Source organism: Nylanderia fulva, unplaced genomic scaffold, assembly GCF_048542155.1.
Source record: "Nylanderia fulva isolate GAGA-0341 unplaced genomic scaffold, ASM4854215v1 Scaffold21, whole genome shotgun sequence".
Lineage (NCBI taxonomy): Eukaryota > Metazoa > Arthropoda > Insecta > Hymenoptera > Formicidae > Nylanderia > Nylanderia fulva.
The window spans coordinates 1,752,043-1,776,197 of record NW_028190275.1 but is presented as its reverse complement, the minus strand read 5'-3'; the positions used below and the strand labels follow the sequence as shown (position 1 = coordinate 1,776,197).

At 36.5% G+C, this 24,155-nt stretch overlaps 1 protein-coding gene and 1 long non-coding RNA gene across 2 annotated transcripts; one reads left to right on the top strand and one right to left on the bottom strand.

The window, feature by feature from the left end:
- Nucleotides 1-51: 51 nt before the first annotated feature.
- Nucleotides 52-24,005, bottom strand: SCAR (wiskott-Aldrich syndrome protein family member 3 SCAR). The gene is given in 11 exon segments (XM_085482500.1): nt 52-4,145; nt 4,284-4,443; nt 4,445-4,704; nt 4,809-5,113; nt 5,224-5,522; nt 6,630-6,662; nt 6,919-7,033; nt 7,109-7,262; nt 7,380-7,720; nt 23,172-23,575; nt 23,919-24,005. Coding segments are annotated over 9 exon segments (1,782 nt in total). The 5' UTR covers nt 7,654-7,720; nt 23,172-23,575; nt 23,919-24,005; the 3' UTR covers nt 52-3,963.
- Nucleotides 8,652-10,774, top strand: LOC114930194 (uncharacterized). The gene is made up of 3 exons (XR_003819388.2): nt 8,652-9,012; nt 9,907-9,979; nt 10,467-10,774. It is a non-coding gene; the product is annotated as an uncharacterized LOC114930194 (long non-coding RNA).
- Nucleotides 24,006-24,155: the final 150 nt, after the last annotated feature.

The window sequence follows — 24,155 nt, the reverse complement described above, 5'->3', positions numbered from 1 at the left end:
CCATACTCGTCGGAAATAAAATTGTTCAGATAGTGGAGAACAATCTCGAGATTTATGAAACCTTTTTGATTTATTTGGCTCTGTACAGATTTGCTACAAATTTATTATTGTTAATAATACCATCGTATATTTGTAACGGTGTGGGTAAATGATGCTCGCATACATTCTGGATGGATCTTTCCCGATTCGAGACCATCTTCGACTCTATCATTTTTCTTTTTTCTTCTTCTCTCGGGCTAGATCGACCCCGACGACCATTTATCGACTAATACCTCGAGCATACTTTGTTTTACATAAGCTTTGGAATACCCGTGGACACATAGGTACAACGGCTTTACAATAATTTATAGGAAAGCGCGGTTGAGACGAGTGATGACAGCTACACTTCTTTCGTTCATATAAATGCACGATATCGAGAAGCTTACATTCCAAAAGAGAACCCCGTTTTACATCCTCTCTTCATCATCATCATCTTCTTCTTCTTCTTAGAAAAACTTCTGATAAATACTGTGTCGTAAATTGGCGAGATAGCTAAGAATATTCTTTACGTCTAGTGTTCTTACGTCTAATTTCGATCTGTACTGTATTTATTTTCGGATGCGCCAATATTTCCATATAAAAACTAATAAATGTATTCCGAAAAAATGCAATTGTGTGGATATGGTCCACAATTTAAAAAAGAAAATACAATAAAGGAGCTATCGTAAAGGAATTATTGGTGCATCTCGTGTATATAATGTTATACAAATAAAAAACAGATATCTGACACGAGAGAGAGATAGAGAGAAAACAGTATACACAATACATTCAGAAAGTTGAACAAAATCATCCATCGATTATTTTTGTGAACGATATATAATAGCGTGTTCATAAAATGTCTTTGGCTATTACAAGGAAGTTGATAAATGCGGAATAATATTTGATTATTTCTAAATTTCGAAAATTGATAATGATTGATAGAAATAATCTGATTTGATTAGTCTACAATAAAATTACAATTTCATATAAATCCTCTCTTTATGATTTTGTTCACACATTTCAAATAAATTAAACTTGAGCTTGAATCGTCAGGCAGTTCACTTTTCACCTCAGCGCGAGCCTCGTATGTAGAAACTGATTATAATATTACATTATTATAGCTTATAACTTCCTGCGTTCTTATAAATTCGCGTAAATGTACACACATCGTTGCCATATATATTTCGCCTTCACGTAATATATTTTATACACAATCGAAACGTTAAATATATAATTACAATTACGCGGCTTGAGTCAATTAAATTGACGCGGCGAGCAAAAAGTAAAGTGACCTAAAAATCAAAAGGTAACCGCTGAACACGTAAAAATTTACACGTATTAATTTTATAAAATCAAAGAAAAACGCATATATGTATACATGTATATAAAACACAAAATTGACTTTTACTGAATTTTCTGAGAAAAACTCAAAATTGACTATTAGAGGTTTTCTAAGAAAACTTTACATTATAATGCCAGAGAATTTCTGGATTTGTCTAGGTTTTTTTGTATGCAAGCAAATCTTTCGAATGTCCACGTACCTAGTCCAACAGAATCGCTCGCTCCATTTTCGCGTTACTTACAGAAAATTCGTAGTACATACAAGAAAATTTACAGATCTTATTCTCGGGAGAAATCTATAGGGAGGAGATAGGGATAGCGGAGAAAGAACGCTCTCCTTTTTCCTGTCACCGCACCATGAGATTTCGCGACAATCTTAACAATCAATATTTTTTTATATATATACTATTAATATTATATATAATATATATATCTGTATATATATATATATATATATACGTATGTATATCGTCTTATCTAGAGTCGTCGTCGTCGTGCTTCGCCAACATCGATGCAAAATAAATCACAATCGTATATTTCTTCCTCCCGGTTACCCTCCGATTGGCAACTTTGCTCCTGCGTCATTAGCAACATATATATTATATACATGTATATGTTGCACATATATAATATATTTTTTTTCACCTGTCTTTTTTCATCATCGAATTAATGAATATGCTAAAAAATATTAATTCCTTCTCGCGAGTTTAGACGTATCGTTCTATATTTAACGGAGTATTTTGGTTTCTCGACACTATGTAGGTTTCCACGCAGAGGATGCAACAAAAGTAGTCACCTCGTTCGAATATTAAAAAAAAAAAAAAAAATTAATTAAAAAAAATTGAGATATTTTTCATAAATATGATTGTCATATATTATGCGTCTAAAATTATATAAAGAAATAAAGAGGATTCGATATATTCGAAACGATGCGATTACTCTTGCATTACTACGATTCTATCTGCGCCACAGTATGGAAGATCGTGACTCGGAAACGCAAAAGGATAAAAGTTCCCAAGATGCACTTTCGTGAATACGAAACATACTTTGAAATGAAGAAGTTTATCTTATAGTCTCGCTCGAAAGTGCGTCCTAACGCCTGCACCTTTTGGTTTAACTCGACTTATCGATAATGTACATACGCATTAACGCGGAGCGTTTGTCTATGGGGTAAGTAGAGAGATGCTTATATATTATTATTACTATTATCGTTATTATCATTATTATTATTATTAAATGTGTGTATGTGTGTGTGTGTATCTTCGTACCCTCGTCGTTATGGAATGTGCCGGGAAGGAAGTCGCTCTATTCGGGGAGCCACGACTTCGGCAAGTCGATGTTCATTTTCTCGCGTATTCCGACAGCTTGAACGCCTCGCAATTATGATTGCATAATTATAAATACTAAATACTTATAAATAGATATACTAATAAAATATATTAATTGATTTAATTCGATATTTTTTTCTTTTGTACAACTTTTGCAAGTTTATGGAGAAATTTTTGTATCTTTGATCAATGAATTTTTATACAGTGATGTACAATTAATAATAATATATTGAAATTATTAATAATATATATATTATAAAAATAATAATATACCTTATTAATATTCAATATCTCTCAATTCTTTTTTGAGTTGACTACAGAGAAATATGTGAGATGTTTTATTTCAAGGTGTACAAATTCAAAGAAACGCGGCGTTTAAGCTGTCGATCTCTTTTTCAGAATTTCCCTGTTTATTCAAGATTTTACAATTTGGATAAACAGCACCTAAAATTCTGTTATTAACTAGTGTGTGAACTTGGCATTGTATGTTCTCGCAAGCTCACAACTTCCATTCGAAACTCGAATCGCGATTCGACGAAAGCTACGCTCGCGATTAAATTGGCCACAATTGGCGCGTCCTCAAGAACGTCCTAAGGACAGAGTGATTAAACTAAACGATGCTATTGCTATGTCGATTGGTTGGCTCGCCAGTCGATTCAATATTGCAGGTTGACTTGTAAGACTTAGAAAGATGATGTCATGACTGATAATTCCATGAAATCGTAGAAATGTGAAGAATTTTTCAAGAATTTTTTCCTAAAAATTTGAATCCATTCCAAAGTGAATATTTTTTAGAGTAAATTGTTCTGAATGTAAAATATTAATAACCAAATGTATGTAACAAATGTCTCTTGAATTTCTCTCGTATCGATAACGCGAGAAAAAAAGCAAACTAAAATGTATATATTGCTTTTGTTTGTTCAATGAACGATAAATAAATTAGTCCATATAAGATTCTACATTGCGACCGTCTCCTCTGTGCCGAATGATCTTTATCGAGAGGATTGTGCAAAATTGTACTCTTTATAACTTCTCGATCTACAATTCTGAAAAGGTTATTCTCAAATTCTAAATATACAATGCACATTTAAAACGTACGAGCGTTTCGTAGATCCTCAAAAAGTGATGCAAAGTAGATTATAAAGATAACAAACGAACCAAATATTAGCTCGCTACAGCGCAATAGGGCACATTAAGATGACGCGTCGAAACGAAAGAATCATCGGCCATTTCTTTAGGAGGCAGTAGCGGCGGCGGCGGATTGAAGTGAGTTGGGTCACGCCAGATTGCTCTCCTGTTCGCCCCATCCCTCGCTGTCACACTCACTCTCCGATGCCGAGTCGCTGTCGCTGAATTCGACGGCGACGCGGCGTGCCAAGATAGATGCGACGTCGTTGAGCGCATTCACGCGTTCCACCTCCTTCTGTTCGATCTTTTCCACCTTGCGCAGCTTTATCCCTGTAAAGGACAGCAATCGTTTTAGACTAAAGTAATATTAATTCTCATGTAAAATTTTTACGAAATATTGAATTATACAAATATTTTAAAGCTTATACTGATTGTATCGAAAATCATAAAAATAAGGAGATGAATTACCATCGCGAATCGCCTTGAGTAGATCGTTTCGTGGATCGACCAACGGAATATTCGGATTGACAGGCTTCCTCAATTGACCGTCCACAATGCTTTTCAGAGGTTTCAGCTTCGGTGGATTTGTCGCGATCATTCTCGCAATGTCGCCATTCGTAAGTGGCAACTGGTGCCGTTGGACCGTTGATAACCGGCGGAGGAGGCGGCGGTGGTGGAGGTGGTGGAATGTTGCACGGGGGCGAAATGGGTCTCGGCGGGGTAGGATCCGGAGTAGGTGGAGGCGGCGGAAGATCCTGGGGTGCCGGATCCGTTTCGTCCACACCCAACTGGCCCGAATGATTCAGCGGCGTTGGTGTCGAACGTTGGCTCGGCAGAGGACTATCCGTTCGACTATCGTTCCTGTTCAGCAAGTGCGACGGTATGGAGCCTAGAATATTTATATATTAATAAAGATCGTGCCGGATGCAAGTTCTAAATTAACTATTATTTTTAACTATTATTTAAAAAAATTAAGAATGATAACTGATATACCATTCATAGAAGGAGGAGACATGGTTTCTCCCGGCGGTGGGGGTGGTGGCGGTAGAGTGTCCCTACCGGTGCTCATGGATCTTCCCCTAGTGGGAGTGTTGTTGGCGGACGCCACCGTAGGCGTGGAGTTGCTGGAAGCGTTGCTTGGCGGCGCCGGTGGCGGTTGCGACGGTCGCGATCTACCGCCTCGGCTCGGAGTGCTCTGACCGGGACTCTGATACGTTTCGCTGCCGGCCGGCACTTGACCCGGGCCGTAATGCGATCCGTAGTTTTCATCGTAGCCCTGAGCTATGTAGTTCGTTGCCCTGCAGCGAGAAAACGAATGATTATTGCACAAAGAGTTACAAATTATTAATTATTAATTATAAAATTGTTAGTTGAATTATTATCAGTTTTATTGTCGCGATATTTTCACCTGTAGTCAGCAGACGGCGGGCTGTAGAGATGTTGCTCTTCCGGGGGATAACTTCGCCGCAGCTCAATACTGTTAGGCCTGGGCGGCCTAGGATCCGTCATTACCATTCCCAGGAGGGTATCATCGCCGGGTTGTACGTTGTGCGGCGCCCTGTACTGCACCGTTTGCGTCGGCATGATGTACTCGCCGTGGCCAACTGCCAGTTGTCGTTGCCGTTCCCTCGTATTATGCGGCTGTCTTACGCGCTTCTTGTGCCTGCCGCCTCCTCCGCCGCCACCCTCATTCCGAGGCCTATGCGGCTGTTTTGCGGAAAAAGAATGCAACTTTTAAAATGCGTAACACGAAAGAGACAACGATCAAGGTGCATCGCATGTTAAGTCAAGCACAATCGGTTTAAAATCAAGAACGTCCCGACGATTGATCCAGCGCGACTGTTGTAATGCTATCTCAGTCATGTTATCAATTTGGATTGAATTGGAATGTATCAGAGCGATACACGTTATCTTAAAGACGATACCCTCTTATTTGTCATTTAGCCAAATTAGAATTGACTGGATCAATAGTTAAATAGGATGTATAAATATATATATGTAGGAAATAAAAGTGAAGAGAAAAAAACATTGTGAAAATAAATAGCTAATAAATTGTAACTTGAAATTCTTTTCATTTTTGAATCCCATTGTTTATTATGAAAAAAAAGAAAATTATTTGTTTCCTGCGACAATTTCATTTCCTACAATGTAACAAACATGACAAGATGGAGATGATATATTCCTGAAATGAACGATGAGACGATATTGAAATTATGGAGATACCGGTGTCGATCGAAGATGAGTCAGTGGATGATGAGTATAACGCAGTTCTATATAAATACATTCAAAACTTGCATAAAACTGGCAAAAAAAACGGCATTACATAAGTGATTCACAAAGTGACGGTAGATATAAGAAACTTGTTTCGAGTTTCAGAAAAAAGAAAAAAAACACAACTCAATTTACAGTGGAAGTGGAAAGTGGATTCGAGTCAGGATGGAAAGCCTTGCGTAGATGGAATTTTTGCTTTCTTCCTTGTTGTTTTCGTCGTCTAAAAGCTCGACGAATTTAGACTTGGACAAAGGAAGTCTTGGCTATTCGATCTACGCAAAGTGATGCGATCGCCATTGAAAAAATGTGGCTCTAGTAACTACAGAGAACTTCGAGAAAGCGAGCATCTAGCGTCAATCTCTATCAGCGCGCAAAAAGATCGGTTAATGAAAGAAAAATCACAGAGAGGGTGATTATATGCGATGAGAATGGAATGGTTGGTGTGGCGATCAATTCGCTGACTGAGATTACTGTTGTCGGATGTTTCGTAAGAGGGTAAGAGAGATTAAAAAGAAACTACAAAGATCCAAACCATCGACTTGCCTCTCTGAACGGTTCGGCATATTCAGACTCGCTCTACAACGAAGGGGATAGTAATTCAATAGTTAGAATCGCAGTATTAGACACGTTAAGAAACTAGTTTGGTTTATGAGCTCGCGCACACCCCGATAATTCTTAAAAATTAGACTCGATTAATGTAACTTGCGTGTATTCTCTAGCATTAGTTTAGATTCAGAGAAAAGAATTTACGATAAAATAAATATTATAAATAATACACAATAGTTATCGAGGTGCGCTTCTGAATTATATAAGTACGCGAGGATTCTCTTACCTTTTTCCCTCTATCGTGCAGCTTCTTTTCCGTGTCTTTGAGCATCTCCTGACTCCACAGGTCGAAAAAGTAATTCGGATCGGTATAAAACTTCAAGCCATCCTTGCCATCCTCTCTGAAATAATAGAGTTCAATTATATTCACAAATTAAATTTACTTTTCTCAATGAAAATTAAACAACGTTAATTACCTGTAAATATTAAGCTTATCTAGAGGCGGCGGCGTATCGCACTGATGATAGGTCTCCAGCATCGCCGTCGGCATCGTGTCTCTGGAGACGACTTGTTGATCGAATACCACGGAACTCTTGAAGGCTTTCCTCATATGTATATCTTGTAACGAGACTGCGCAAAGAAAATCAAGAAACCTTAGCATCTTCTTCATCTAATACTAGGCAATTTTGCGACTTTATATCTTTCTTCTCGATTATAATTTGGTTAAAACTATAGAAATCGCGTTACCTTCCTCGACGTTACTATCCAGCTGGGTGACCTTGACGGCCAAACGGTCTATCCTAGCCTGTAGAGAGTTGGCTCGATCGCTCAATCCGTGAGCCTCCCTCGCCAGCTCGCCGAACAGATCCTCGGCGTGCCTCGACAGACTCGACAGTTGTCTGATAGTGTTGGCCAAGGTGCCGTTAGTGGCTGCCTCGAGCTCCGATGGCAGCGGGAAGTCCTCGGGGATGGTGCCCCGTGCCACGTGCACGGGCTCCACTAGTCGCTTCGGAAGCGGCATCTTGCCGGCTGATTGTTCTTCCTGCTCGCTCCTCTAAGCGCTAACTCACTCACCGCTCTCTCGAGACCTGAAATCATCCCCATTATCTTAAGTTTCTCGATTATATTAGTCTGATAACGGCGTTCAAACTTTAGATTTGAATCTAGAAATTTCATGCAAGAAATATGATTTGGAAAAATTTTAATTTTTGTGATTAAACACTGGAGTTTCAAAGCAATTGAACAGAATACTTTTGACAATAATCGAATGACGCTCGATTTTCTAGAGCAAATTTGCTTAAACCGTGATTTATTCGCGAGTAGCATTTGAAGAGTGCTCAACCAGTGTGAACCACTCGTGGTAGCTTAAAATCGTCCATTCCCGAAGAGAGCCTTTAACGAGATGAATATTTGATTCAGCCGAGGACATCCCTTTGATCCAACCCCTGTTACAAGAGGACAAATGGGGGTGAAGGAAAGGAGAGGCAGAATCGAGCGAGAGAGAAATTGTGGATTCAGCCATTATTTATACATTCGTATGAATTCAAAGTGTCTTGTAAGTCCGCGAGATATCTCATCGCTCGCTGCCTCTTATCTTTTTAAATGCTTGTTTCATTTTTCCGCAAGTTTTAAAGCAGGCGTGCACGCACGCACGCAACGGTAAACACCATTGCATTACGCAATTGCCAACGTCATATGTGATAACGATAACATCTTATCGCCCACGGTTGACTGCCACTAGCAAGACGGCGGTATCAGTTGGTTTATTTCTTCAAGTTCTTATGGGCAATTATTAGAAACGTGAGTTCTCGGTGAGCGAAGCCGCCTGTGAATTTCCAAGCGGATGACGTCACGGTTGCATCAAGAGAATCGTGGAATTGCATTTATTTCAACTATTTAAAATTTATCATTATACTTATATATATAAATAATTTGTTAATTATAATGATAAATTTTAAATATATATATATATATATATATTTAATTAAATCTTAAAATTATCTTATAAAGGTTTTTATAATTATGTTATATAATTGCTTGTTTTATTATCCCCCGCTTTGTAATAAAAAATAAAAAAAAGTTTGAGAGGCTTTGCTTTAAGGTTAATTAAACAATACGGCAGACAAATACGTCAATAACGATTGTCAACAAACAAACATCGTTTGACTTGTCAAGGGTCAATGATACGACCGTGACCGAACGTAACGACTCCGATGGCGACGACAAGCAAGTCGGTGACGTGCGTAAACGCTATTGTGTCTCCTAATTAGCAATTAGCCGCTGCGAAGCGTGCAAATGGAGCTGCTCTACGGGATATTGCACCTGCGAAGAGAACCATGAAAAGCCTCTGTCGTGGCTAATAATATCTGCCGAAGCTATTGTGCGTATGAAAAACACCTATTCCGCATCTCGTGATCTCGTTATCGCTTCCCGTTACTCTCTTTTATTATTTTTTATATTATGCACCCCGCTTGAATTTCACATTTTTCCGTTTTTTTTTTTTTTTTACATTTCTTTCGAAATAATTATCAATTATCCTTTGTTATATTAAATGGATAATCGCTTGTTAGAAAAATCGTCTTATTCTTGAAACTTCAACTTTTGAATAAAAATGATTTAAATCCATAAAATATTCGTAAATTCGTCCGTACAAAAATTATAATTATTTTATGCATCTCGCAACAAGCAATGAGCAAATTTTGTTGAACACAACTCGATATGGCTAACAGAATCCTTTTGTCATAAGTCATAACGGTATGCGGTATTTTAACTGCCGCGCAAGATATCGAACTGTCATTTAGTCATTGAACCAGTCAGCGAATAATGAACGATTCATTTCGCGGCCGTTGAATATCGAGAGCACGAGGGCATAAAATTGCATAACGAATGGTGCAAGTGTTGCGAACAGTTATATCGACATAATATTTCACGAGAAAGATAGTATAACTATCGATTCAATTATATTATTTGAGAAATTCGCGACGAAAATCGATCTCCATAACTGTTAACGAGATGCATCAATTGCAATTAGCAAAAATTTACATGTTTAATGCAAGGCAATATATTTCAAAAATTTTTATTGTATATACATATATTAATATTAATCCATTTAATATAAATGATATCACTACTAATATCTGAAAATATATATTTGTACGTAAATGTCTTTTTTTAAATGCCCTATTTTTCGCGAATTTATGCAAGTCAATGCTTGGTGATATTTGGAGAGCAAGCACCGATAATTGCTGCTAATTTTAAACATTCGTGCTAACAGGATTCGTGCGCAGCGAGCTCTTTGTGAATGAAAACCGCAGACACGTTGCAAGCATGCAGCAGACTTGCATAAGGTAAGCGATATCCTGAAAGGTTACTATTACACTGCAGTGCTCGCCACTACTACCATCCCGTTTGGCGTAAGTAGAAATCGGAAAGACTTAATCTTACTCTCTGCAACGTGTTTGTCGATCGTTCGAGCGTTGCATTTATTGCAGCCTGCATTGGATCGCATCGGCAGCGGCACTGATTGCGCGTTTCTGCAGATGACACTCGCGCTTCGATAAACAAATCGATTATTTCGATTTTTATATAAAAAATCATTTAACAAGATTCTAGACGCGCGTGCACATTTTATTTTTCATTCAATTTTACTTATATCTAGAATTTCATTAATTTCGTAAATTGGAAAATTCGTACAATAAAATAATATCCTGTTCACTCATTTTAAAGATGTTTACTTCAACGCGCAAGCACACTTGCGAGATATCGAAGGCGTTCGAAGCCAATATACTTAATAATAATATGGCTTGAATTGTTAAATTTTTGTGAAATTTGTAGGATGGTGGTAAGCGGCGAATGACAATGACTGCAACGCCATGCTGTTTCCACTGATTATTCACGCTTGTTCGCGGTTGCATTCTGGTGCGCACGTGCGACTGGGCGAACAGAGAATGCACATGTCGACCATATGGTCACGCATAAAACGTATGCAAGAAATACAAGGTCACTACCCCCTACGCACAAAATCGACGCAATTTTGTCACTTTAAGAAAAATGCATTCTTAATATCCGTGCGCTTTCTTCGCGCTTTTCTCACGCACAGGAAATTTATTTTTTTCTTTCATATATCATTTATATTTATAACATTAATTCCTCTCCCTTTAAACAAATAAAATAAATGCAAATTACACAAAAAATGAAAATAAAAAATGGAATATTAAATTAATTTTTACTACTTCTTGTCGCATAAAGTCTAATTTATTTCGTCGCATCGTAAAATCTCGCATGGCGTGAAATGGTCTGCGTCGACACTAACTATTCGTTTAGTGTGCTTCTCTCACAGGAAAGAAGCGCATACCGAGACGCATTAGAATCGAGACGTTATCGAGGCGAAATGAACGACGCGCAATCCGACGAGACATTATCGTTCACAACAAAGAGTTTTATGCTAATACCGCGACGTGCGACGATTTCGCAATCGCAAACACGTGCATCTAAGAGAATTCCGGCTCCCTCGCGAAATGTCATTCCTCGTCTCGCGAGATAATATTGAAGCCGTATAATTTTATTGCAATCAAATGAAAATTGTGTCGCGATACGCGGAGAATTTTCTCTTAGAATCTTTCAAGAGTTTCTCTGATTAATATTTACCACAATAAAAATATTAATATGTACATAGTAAAATTAATCGAACATATTTTATATCTTATTGTGATAGATATTAATATTTTTATTGGGGCAAATATTAATTAGAGAAACTCATATAAAATTCCTTTATACTGCCTTAGATTACCACGATTTTCAGGGTAAATCCTGTAAGAGAAAATTCTCTCTGTGTATATATAAATTTTACCGTCTCTTAATTAATAAAAACAAAATGTGCAAAAAACTTAATATAAACGAATTCATCAACTACAATTCTTTTATCATTATTTTTCACAGAATTAAATTGTTGAGAATAATTACTCCACATATGCGTACATTTTTTGACAAAATAAAATTTGTAATGAGCGCAAAAATAATTTCCATTAAACGTGGGCGGATGATTAACCACGTATGGCTAATTAAAGCGCGAAAACTTGCAGCTAGAAGGACGATAGAAGAGGAAGATAGAAGAGAGAGACAGTATTGTATTCGGGTCACTGATAAGGGAAGGATGTGAGTCGTTGGGGAGCCGCTAACGACAGGTTGAATAAATTATATCGACGTTTATGCGTTACGGGAGCAACGTGCTGAAAAGCTGTGTGATGCTGCTCTCACAGATTGCCTGGCCGAGATATTTATATCCTGCCTGCTGTACGTGCACACCACTACCGATATACTATATACCGTCTTGCATTTTGTATACAAGCGTGTAAAGTCGATAGAGGTGCAGGCGATCATCAAACAATATTGCGACAAAAATATTTACTCGATATGCTAACATATCATTCTTACGATATTGTGCAAACAAAACTTCATTGTAGGTGTGTTCTCTTCATTGGAGTAATGCTGCCGATGTGGCTGCTGCAGAAACTAAATCGGGATTTTTCGATTTCAATGTCAAAAAGGAATTTCGAAATTTTATTCATCTAATTTATTATTTAAAGTTTCCTTGACTATTTTTAATGAAAACGCCGCATTATTTATTACCGTTCAACTATAAATTTATGGATACATCGAGAGAATTTTCTTTTAGAATTTTTACCTTGAAATCATGGGACGATATTGGAAAAACTTTGTAAGAGTTCCTCTGATTAACATTTACGACAATAAAAAAATATTAATATCTACCACAATAAGGTGTAAAAAATGTTCGATTAATTTATTGTGGTAAATATTAATCAAAGAAACTCTTATAAAATTCTTCCAATACCATATAGTCACCTTCTGAGTTTCTTATGATTTCAGGATAAATTCTAACAATAAGAGAAAATGCTCTCCGTATAGTAAGTCGTGCGCAACTGTGAATGATTGCAACATTTTGTATTTCCGCGGTACAATTATTTTTAACAGGTGAAATCAGCTACCGGTTAAAGTGGATTAACCCGACTCTTTATCGCGGAACACGTTTGGTTCGCTTCTTTCGCTCGAGTTAAATCTAACTAGGCCTGCTCGAGTTAACGCAAGAAAGAAAAAACTCGAGAAGGCACGTGGACATCCTTAAAAAGGTACTCCTTCCTCATTAGCGGCGTTTACATCGTTTGAGAAAACAAAATGTCGGTATGCCACTGAAACGAGTTCCATCGCGTTTTTACTCGTTTTCTTTGTACATCCACTCGACGCAATAAAATCAACTTACCGTTACTTTATTTCTCCTAAGGATATACGTAAGAAGAAATCAAGATTTTCTTTGCTTTCAAAATTTCTTAATGTTCCAAGTTATAGATTGCATAATAGATAGATTTTTTATATTTAATATATATTTATATCTCTCTATAAGACAATAAATACTTGAATTTTTTTATCTTGTAAGCAAATTTTTATACATTTTTATTTCTAAGATCCCTGTTTCAATATCAAAAATATCTGCATTTATAATTATTAGGATCATAAAAATTTAGATTTAGAAAATGAGAAATTACAAGATTTTGAAGTTTAATTTCTCTGTCTGCGATATTATGATTGTTCGACGAATAAGCGGTTTCAGTTCAGGCTTTTTACTCAAGAAAAGGGAGACTTCTCGAGACGGGCTAGTTTTATACGCCTGTCCTCCTCGACTTTATAAAGCATAGACGACTCGATCAATATATTGCACGAAGACGTCGACGATTAGCTCGTGATCGACTCGTGAATCTCAATCTTTCTAGCACGTCCTCGAATTTCACGCTCTCGATAACGCGCTCTCGACATACCTCGCTCGTTCGAGTGAAAGCGACTGATTTATACGAGCTGTTCCAAAATACCGAAAACGCGATTTTTCAGGATGTCCAGCAGACTGAATGAAAAAACTTCTCCGATTTTTTCGCAGATTTTCCAAGACCAGAAATTCATATTTCTCCTGACTTTTTAGTATTATTTTTTCCACATATATACAGAAAGAATTTTCTCTTAGAATTTACCCTGAAAATCATGGTAATCATGGACAATATGGTGGTATTGGAAGAATTTTTCTGATTAAATTTACCGCGATAAAAATAGTAACATCTACTACAATAAAATATAAAATATACATAATAAAATTGACTATGTACGTATTAATATTTTTATTTGTGATAAATATTAATCAGAGAAATTCTTATAAAATTCTTCCAATATTGTCTAACATGATTTTCAAAGAAAATTCTCTCCGTGTATAATTTGCATATATCTATATGATAAATCAATTAAATATTAAATTACATGAAATCCTTTAGATATTTTAGTTTTGTCTCATCAAACACATTGAAATAAAATAACACGACGATGAAAATATAAATTAACGAACACACCAAGGAAAAGTTTATATTTATTTAATAAAACATTTTTAATTATTGAGAATGTAGAATAGTATGAAAAAATCCAAATAAATAATAAAATTTCCTGACTTTTCTCTGACAATTGCAGACTTATAAAATGCCCGGTTTTCCAGATTTCCCTGATCGCTAGACACCCTATTTTTGTTCTCCTCTTTCTCTAATTTTTTAAAAATAAAAATCTGATTAATAAGTAGATATCTCTTACCGATTCGCGAGAAATCAGACATTTTGACTACGAGCTTTAAAACCAAGCAGCGCCCCTCCCACGTTGATCGAAATAAAGATCACCCTGAGGATATTTTGGTCGACCCTCGTCCCGAGTCAGCAGGAGTATCGGGGCGCAATGCGTCAGTTCCTTCGATACTAGGACTACAACAACCCCTCGATATAATACAAGGGATGACGTCATGAACTCTGCACGTTCGTTACATTCCGCAAATATAATTCGCCGCTTTGGAGTCGAGCAAATTCAATTATGAATGCAAAATTGATGTACCAAGAATCTATAAAACTGATGAAAAATAATGAAGGTCGGAAGTGGATCGAGAATTTTTTTAATTTAGGAGCTGCAAGCGCGAATTAAAATAAAAAATCCGATAAAAATCAAGGATAAAACATATAATTGGAATCTGTTGTATAAAAATAAAAAATTGTCCTCAAATGCTAAAAATCTATCTCTATCAAACTACAAATCTAAAGCCAAGGATGTACGGATTTAAATATCCGAGACAAGTAAGCAGATGTAAAACGTCTCTCGAATACCCACTCGATGCACTTCCGGTTGCTCTCTTATACGTATTTCTGTCACATGCGATATCGTATAGTGCGCGTGCTGGAAATTGATGTGTTCGATCGAGGCAATCGAATGTCAGGAACCGGTTAGTTAACCTTGTTTCAAAAGAATATTTTAAAAATAAAGAGCACGTAGGAGAGGTGAGATACTTGTTCATTCAGTATAATATGGCAATATGGCTGCTATTATTACTTCCGCAAAGACTCAAAGACTAACCTCGCGATCTGCGTTAGCCCTGTAATCCTCGAGAATTAGCGATTAATCTTCAAACTTTTCCATCATATATTTAACTATTTAACTGTTCATTTATCATACTTTAAACTTTTAAGTAATATCTCATTAAATTTTTATTTTCTATACATATTTAGTTTTACAACTTTTGCATGATTATAAAGCTTCACAAATTCTGGTCTCTTCCATTCTTTGACACTATACGTATTTGATATAAAAGGTCTCCTTTAACAATTATTTTCTTGATAATAAATTAAAAATTTAATTTTTTCAAACAATACTGAAAGTAATTAATTAATTTAAAAACTAATTATTATTTAGCACCGAATTTTTAATTTCAAAAATAAAATTTTCGCAGCTTTAGATTTTATAAACCATTTTACCAATTGCTGATTAATTAAAGTTAGTTACATAAATTTAAATAAACTTTTTCATGAAAAACTGCATGGAAGTTTCGCAGAATAGCGGTAAAATTCCAACGGAAGAGCTGGCGAGGCAACGGATACATACAAGTGCGCGACTAATTGCAAGACGAGGTTTCAGAGACAGCAAGGACCAGAAGGAGGAAGACTGGAACAAAAAGCTCTCGGTGGACAGTGGCAAAGTATCGAGTAACATTCGTCATGGTGAATGCGGAGACGTCGACCTCGGATGTATCCCGGTCGGGCTAGTCGCATAAATGCGTGTGTGTGTTTGCGTTTCTGTGTTGTGTGCGAACGCACACAGTCTTTTCTAGCGAGAGACAGATGTGCATCTCGTGCACAACGAACGGATTTAACCCTCTTTCTTCTAGACAGAGGCGGCACTTTTGCCAAATTAAAATGATACATCGAGAGGAAACGATATCGTCTCTCAGCGGACTCAATGAAAAACATTCTCTCACTTTTTCGGATTTTCCAAGACCAGAAATTCATTTTTTCCCGGACTTTTTAGTGTTATTTTTTCCAAATATACAATTTGCATATATCTAAGATAAATCAATTAAATGTTAAATCATGATCCTTGATATGAAAATTTGAAACAAAAATTTAAATCAATTATACAATCTGCATTATGTACGACAATCGAAACAAACATGTCACTAAAAACTATTTAAATAATCACCTTTTTATTTATATTATATCCAATTTTTTAATTTTATCTCTACTAAACACATTGAAATAAAATAACACGATGAAAATATAAATTAACAAACACGCTGTACATGATCGATTTTTAACACAGAAAATTAGCGTGCTGGGAGTCAAAGAAAAGTTTTATTTATTTAATTAAAAATTTCAAATTATTGAGACAAATGTGGAATAACGTGAAAAAATCCAGATAAATAAAATTTCCTGATTTTTCCCTGACAATTCCAGATTGATAAAATTCCCTGCCCGGTTTTCCAGATTTCCCTGACCATTAGACACCCTGAGCTGCATCTCGAACTGCATTTGCCTTATAAAGGTCAGTGCACCGGTACGGAATTAACCTAACCGCGGTATATAGCACTCATAATCGTTTGTTCCCGAAGATTCTTCAGAAGTTCGCGCATCCGTTTCCGATTAAAACGCGAGAGCTCGATATAGAGAACGCGGAAACGATTTTTATTTTACGACTAAAAGAAAAATTGCGTCGATATTGCAATTATTGAAAATTTAAAAGTATTTTTACTACCGTATAATTAACATCGAGATCGAAATTGATCGCAATATCTATAGATTAGCAAGAAAGCGTGCGGATGCGGCGTCATTTCTCGAGGATACTACGCGTTGATAAATAATGATAAAAAAGTATAGAATGACGTGGCGTCAGCAAACGCCTACACATCGAGAGGCGAGAAAATCGAAACTTTATTGAATCGCGCTCGTTTCACCCTCCGAACTCTTCCGCAATCTGCTTTAAAGTAATTAAGTTCGCATTAATTATGATCTTAACGAGGACCTCGATTTTTCAATATTTATATAGATATCTATTAAAATAATAACATTATAAAATAATTTATGATATTTACATTATTATATAATTTTGCTATAATTATTTAAAAATCTTATTTTATACGGTTTTCGTTTTCCACACAATTATCTATAAATAATTATTATACGAATTATTAGTATTGAGTTTTTTTCTTATTTTATGCGGTCAAAAGTTTTGATCAATATTGCACGATTAATTCCGGTCGTGAATTTTAACACACACAAACAATAAGACGATATAATCTGCTTATTTGCAAATATAATATATTCATGTTTTTATCGCGAATGATAAAATGCCAAGTTGAACAGATCGCGTTTTCCTTTATCCGTAAATAGTGCAATCCACTTTTTGCGAACACGTTTCCGCATCATTATCGATTAGTTCATGTTCTCGAGAGCTAAACAAATGTTTTGGCTGTTAGAAATATTTGTTCTGATTGTGTTCAGGAAAGAATGCAATATGCAATCTACGCATCGCATACAAAAGCTCCGAATAAATATGAAAATAAATAAAACATTAAAACGGATTGTTCAAAATATGTAGATAATTTAATTCTTTAAAAATGTCTTGTGTATTTTCGAAAAAAAAAAAATAATAAAAATAAATTTCTAGAATGAATATCTTAAATTTAACCGAGACACGATAAGATTTTATCATTATCGCGCATATGAAACATTTCATATTATTTAGAATCAACGTTGCATGGTTCTCTCGTTTTTAATATTTTAAAATATTTGCATTAATCAGATATCCAGATTAAAATGATGAGTTTTAACAATAATATAAAATACAGAATAAATGCAGTTAGTTGGTCCTTAGCCTAGTTTCCACAAATACACGGATTCTCTTATAAAGCTTAATTGTGTAAGTCTTCACGCAACATGGATTAAACCGCAAAAAGATTGAAGAGTACAAGATTTACAAGAGAATCATCTTGCAATCGAGTGGTTTCCCGAGGGAGATAAGAAACTTTCAGTTTCTTGCGCATTTACCTCTTCGAAGGATAAGTTAAAGTCTTCATTAAGATATTAATGGAAAGAAAATTAACGTTATATTGTTCTTAAAAAATAGTTTCAGTTAAATATATTTTTATATATTAATATCTTTTTACATTATTATTATACACGGAGAGAATTTTCTCTTAGGATACCTTGAAAATCATGATAATCACGAGACAATATGGTATTGGAAGAATTTTATAAAAGTTTCTGTAATTAAAATCTTATTTACCACAATAAAAAATATTAATATGTACATACACAGTAAAATTAATCGAACATATTTTATCTTATTGTGGATATTAATATTTTTTATTGCAGTGTAAATATTAATCAGAGAAACTCTAATGAAATTCTTTCAATACCGTATTGTCCCATGATTATCATGATTTTCAGAATAAGTTCTAAGAGAAAATTATCTCTGTGTAGATATTTATCGAAATTCTTTCTTCAAAAAGAATGCAGAATTTCGATAACAGTCATGTACTATAAAATGATAAAAACTGATATGATAAAAAATACGATAAAAGACAAAAAAATGAAGCTACGGAAAAGGCACTTAGCATATAAAAGCTGGTGATGCTGCAAATGCACATTCATGAAAAATGCAGATTACTCGGTAACGACGAAGAACTTGCAGAAAATGTACGCATGTAAGAGACTTGTTGTAATATAAACTAACATAAGTCGTCTGCCATTCATGACTCAAAGCCGGATCAATGACGATATTATCTGAATAATTCCCATAAACGGTCGATGACAACGCGTCAAATTGAGTCGTTGAATGAAGTCCGAAGGGAATGAATCTCTTCACTCGAGCGTCATATAGTATTGATGCACTTATATCTATTAATGAAGCTACATCGAATCAAATTCAGAGATCTAGATTTTTTAAAATTAAATTTAAATATGTAATAACAGGGTGTCCAGCAGACTTAATGAAAAAAATTCCCTCACTTTTTCAGATTTCCCAAGAGCAGAAATTTATTTTTTCCCTGACTTTTTAGTATTATTTTTTCCAAATATACAATTTGCATATATCTATATGATAAATCAATTAAAAGATTCGGAAGTTAATAAACAAAAATTTAAATCAATTATACAATCTGCATTATGTACGATAATCGCCTTTTTTATTTGTATTATATCAAATTTTTTAGTTTTATCTCTACTAAACACATTAAAATAAAATAACACGACGATGAAAATATAAATTAACGAACACGCTGTAGATAAATCGATTTTTAACAACACAGACAATTAGCGTGCTGGGAGTCAAGGAAAAGTTTTATTTATTTAATAAAAAATTTCAAATTATTAAGACAAATGTGGAATAACGTGAAAAAATCCAGATAAATAAAATTTCCTGATTTTTCCCTGACAATTCCAGATTGATAAAATTCCCTGCCCGGTTTTCCAGATTTCCCTGACCGCTAGACACCCCGAATAATAATAGAGAAACTCGTTTAAAATTCACATTCGAAATTTTATCGCGAGATAATCGGTGACTAAAATAAAATGATAAAATAAAATAATATACCAGAGATTGACAATTGAAAATAAAAAAAGTCGATGTTTAATTTTTGCGAGCGAGAACGAATTTTCCCACGAGTCTCTGGTTCATAGGAATATTAACCTGGATAATAAATGTTGTACTTGTATGGGTTTCGAGCCGTCCGACTGAAAATACGTCCGGCAACCTAGTTTTCCCGATGTTCGCGTGGTCGCGGAAACGCGGTCAGGTATTATTGCCCGTAGGATTGCATCGTGTGTCTATATATGTAAGACTTGAGTTTCTGGCAATTTTCATAGGCAAAGGGGGCAAAGACACCGACGGTATTTCTCTCTGCGTTAACTCCGCGATTTCCCACGACCCTCGTCGAACCGTGAGCACCACCATAAAGGCTGTACTATCGATTTTGCATCGCGCTTCTTTATTTCTGTCGCGCCGCGAGAGAGTCCACCAGGCTTCTTGGACTCGCTTGCCCACCAAATGGGAGTGTGTTTAAAAATATCCATCACTTTCGCCTCGACTGTAAACACATTTTCAAGCTAAAGTGTTTGTTTATCCCCGTACTTTCATCGAATTTTAATATATGTGCATTCCTTCTTTAAATTATTTCTAATACATTTTGTACGACTGATTAATGAAAAATACAGTTGGTGGAAGATACAAAATCGGTCCAACATTGTTCGAATAAATCGAAACTGGAAGAAACAGCGAAGATGCATCGCACTGCATTGCGAAACGGCGTAATCGCATATAGAAGCGAAACGCGCGTGACGAGATTACGAGACTATGACTGGCGTGTCTCGACGCCGCAGTTGCATAATTTCTTTACAGAAATTTCGCGAAACGGAATGCGAAACGTATTTACGTTGCCAGCACGCGGTCGACCCCGTTCAAGGTAATGCGGCCAGCGCAGAGAGAACGGCAATATATATACTATTGTATTCTATATAGGGTGTTCCTAAGCAACGCGTCAACTTTCTTTCTCCCGTATCGCATGCGCCGATATACAGGGAATAATAATTATCTGCGATCACATTTCACGGATTTCGTACACAGAAAAATTTGTGTTCTTGTTAAAAACGGTCCCCGTTTAAATTTTTGTGTTAATTTAACATGTTACTGTTCTGTTAATTGAACTTGTGTCTCCATTTAACATATCCAGATTACGTTAAATTAACACAAAAATTTCTGTGGGCAGTTTGAGACATGTGATATCTGTTAAATTTGACAAAAATTTTTCAATTGTGTGGAGATAAAATCATCGCGATAAATGCTAAAAATAGAATATTTATATTAAAAAAAAAAAGGAAAATGAGATGTAATTTTATTACAGCATATCTTTGCGCGAATCAAGATACCAACACCCACGATTTGTCTATTTTTTCGGTTTTTCAAATGAAATTTGGCTCGTAACGTCGTGCAAGGGGAGATCCACCGAAAGATGATCCAAGATTAGCCGAATAACCGAGAGGGTCGAGCTTATATGCCGGTTGCATCCTCCCTCGGGCTACATTGGAAATGTCAACAGAGTAAGAGAGTAAATGAGATCCAATTGGGTCACAAAGATCTCGAGACCTGAGTAATAAAAATAGAGTAGAGTTTCAAAGTATCAAAACTCCAGAAATTATATGAATCCCCGCAGAAAGTTCAATTTTTTAATAAAATCTACTTTAAAATCTTGAAGAGTTTAACGTCGAAAAAATTACCATTTTATCAAATTAATTTAAAAGATCTCGAAACTTGTCGATCTTAAAATTTCAAACAAGAAAATGTATCAAAACTTTGTGTATTTAAAAATGTAAATTAAAACAAAATTTCCTTGCTTGAAGCTATAAAATTCGACAGCTAGCTAATATCTAAATAATTAAAATCTCGAGAATTGAGAAATACTTGGAAAGCTTTCCACATATTGAGGGGATATTTAAACTTTGATTGCGTATCAAGAATTTATCATCTCTCCACGTCGAGACTCGTAAATCGTACTTAGATTAGACAAAGAACTCGCGTTAGACAATAAAAGAAAAGGGCAAGGTGGCCCGATGTGTTAACAGTCATCGATCGATAACGTTACGTATGCACGCATACATACAAATGCGTATGCACACATACACATATATACACGCGCGCGCGCAACGACCGCGATCTAACGGTTCATTAATAAATTAATGCAGAAAAGGTCAGGCAAGATGATCGCTCTCGTCGAGATTACACCATCTGATACGATACATGCATCGTTTTCACTTTATTTCATATGCAAAATATCCCGCGAACGTTCAACAAGCGACTTGAAAAATCGAGCTTGTATATATATATATATATATATATAGGGATATATTAAAAATATTTTCACAGAGATGGAAGATTGAGAATGATAATGTATCTCTAAAGAATATAAATATATATATATATAATTATATCAATTGCATTTAATATAATTTCCTTCGCGTCGAGATCGATTGTTTTTAGACACCCTGTATCGAAAGCGCCGTCAACAATTGACGTCTCCATGTTCTCGTTTCACTCGCAAATTATTTCTAAACGATCCCTGCGATTTATATCGCGATCTACTTGGCACATTCTTCTCGACCCTTTTAATTCGCTCTATCGCGAAAAATGCACCTCGGGGCGCTATAATTTTCCACGCTCGAGTTTTTCCCCATTTCCCGTCACGAGAGATCGCGTACTTACGCTTGAAAAATTCAAACGATCGAAATTCTTAAGAAACACCCACATAAATTCTCGGATGTTGACGAAACCTGGATATAAAGAGTGATAAAACTATCGATAAATAAATATTGATATCTATACATGACTTTTATATCTCGTATCCTGCGTATAAACAATCCACGCTCTTTCCACAGGGTGTCACGCGTGAAACTTATGTCACTCGACGTGACGTCGAGTGACGGAAACGACGGGATCGTCGATGACAAAATCAACGGACTGCTACGCAACCGACAACGATCCCAGTTTTCCTTATATTTCAAAATGCCTTAATCTCGACAGAACTGTCAGAATGACAGAACTGTCAAAAAATCAATTATTAGTCGACGTAATGATTTGTCCTTAACGAAGACTCGCACAAATTCTAGATTAATCTCACCATTATCCTGTATCTTATTTCACGGATGTGCAAAGGGTTAATTATTACACGCGATAATGGCGAGGCTCAACAATCGGAGTCGCGATCTCTCGCTCTAGCGAGAGAGAAAGAGACGGAGAGAAAAGGAAAGACAGGCGTCTCTTCGCCTTCGGAACCGCTGCTCCGACAGAGAAAAAGAGAGAAAGAGAGAGAGAAACTACTCGGAGGGGTGGACCACCCCGGCCACCCCCTGCACGGACAGCCGGCGCCCGTGTCCTATGCGGCGACGACGGCCATGTGCCGCCCCCGGAAAACCGCCGCCCATTCCTCGGAACGTCGGCGTCGTCTCCCAACGTCGCGGCTCGTTATCGAGACTACGTTATCGCGGTCACGCGACAGTCAGCGTACGAGAAAAGGCTCGACTGACAGGACGTGTCACGGAACAAGAATCTGTTTCGCCATCCCTGTCATCCCGATAACTCTCTCTCTCTCTTTCTCCCTCGCGCACGTATATTCGAACACTCAACACTCACCATCGTATCTGTCGCACGGCCGTCCGCCGCGTGTCCGCGCATATCCCGGACGGAGGAAAGCCGAGCAGGCGATGGGCAGGAGAGAGATAAAGGACGAGCGTATCCTCTCGCCAGGTGACGACGCGACGATCAACGCGTTGGCGACGTCGCCCGAACGAATCAGACAAACGCGAGTCGATCTTCGCACCCGCGAGGCACAGAAAATGGCGTTTGCACTAGTACTGTAGCACGCAGCAGCAACAGCAGCAACAGCGCGTTCGTGTCGTGCGGTACACTCGCTCGCTCGCTCGCTCGTTGTTACTTCGCTGGCTCCCTCGCTACGTCGTCGTCGCTTCGCCGGGGCCGCGGCTCGACTCCGCCGGACGCCGATGAGCGGCGCCACCGGCGCCCGAAATGGCGCGAAACTTTGAATTGAATCAAATTCGATTACGGATTACGGCTCGAAGATATTTCTCTTCTTCTTTTCTTTTCTTCTCTTTCACTTCAAAATGATAATTATTTTTCTTTAAATACTGTATAATAATATTTAAAAAATGTTTCCTTCAAAGGCGACTGTATTTATTATGGTATTTTTTATCTCGGTTTTTAAGATTTTAAAAATTGCGCGGAAAAGAGAAGATTATGATAAATGGCTGCTTTATGATAGACTCAAAATCGATGTGATAAGTGTTTGTAAGTTTATAAAAAAAGGAAAATATATCGAAAAATACATATATATGAAATTAATTCTATTGAAGAAATACATACAATGCAGATGCGTGATGCGTGTTCTCGTGATTTTGACACAACTGATCATGCAAATTTCTCTCGAATTTGTGGAATGTTTGCGTTCCTGCGATTCGTTCTCTTCCGACTTCTGGCACCAATTGTGCCACCTATTGCAACAAGTCGCAATGACACTTGTCGAAACCATAGACGTAAGAAAATATCTACAAAGGTGAACCGGTTATCAAATAAGTTGACGATCTGATTGGTTTCCCAGGG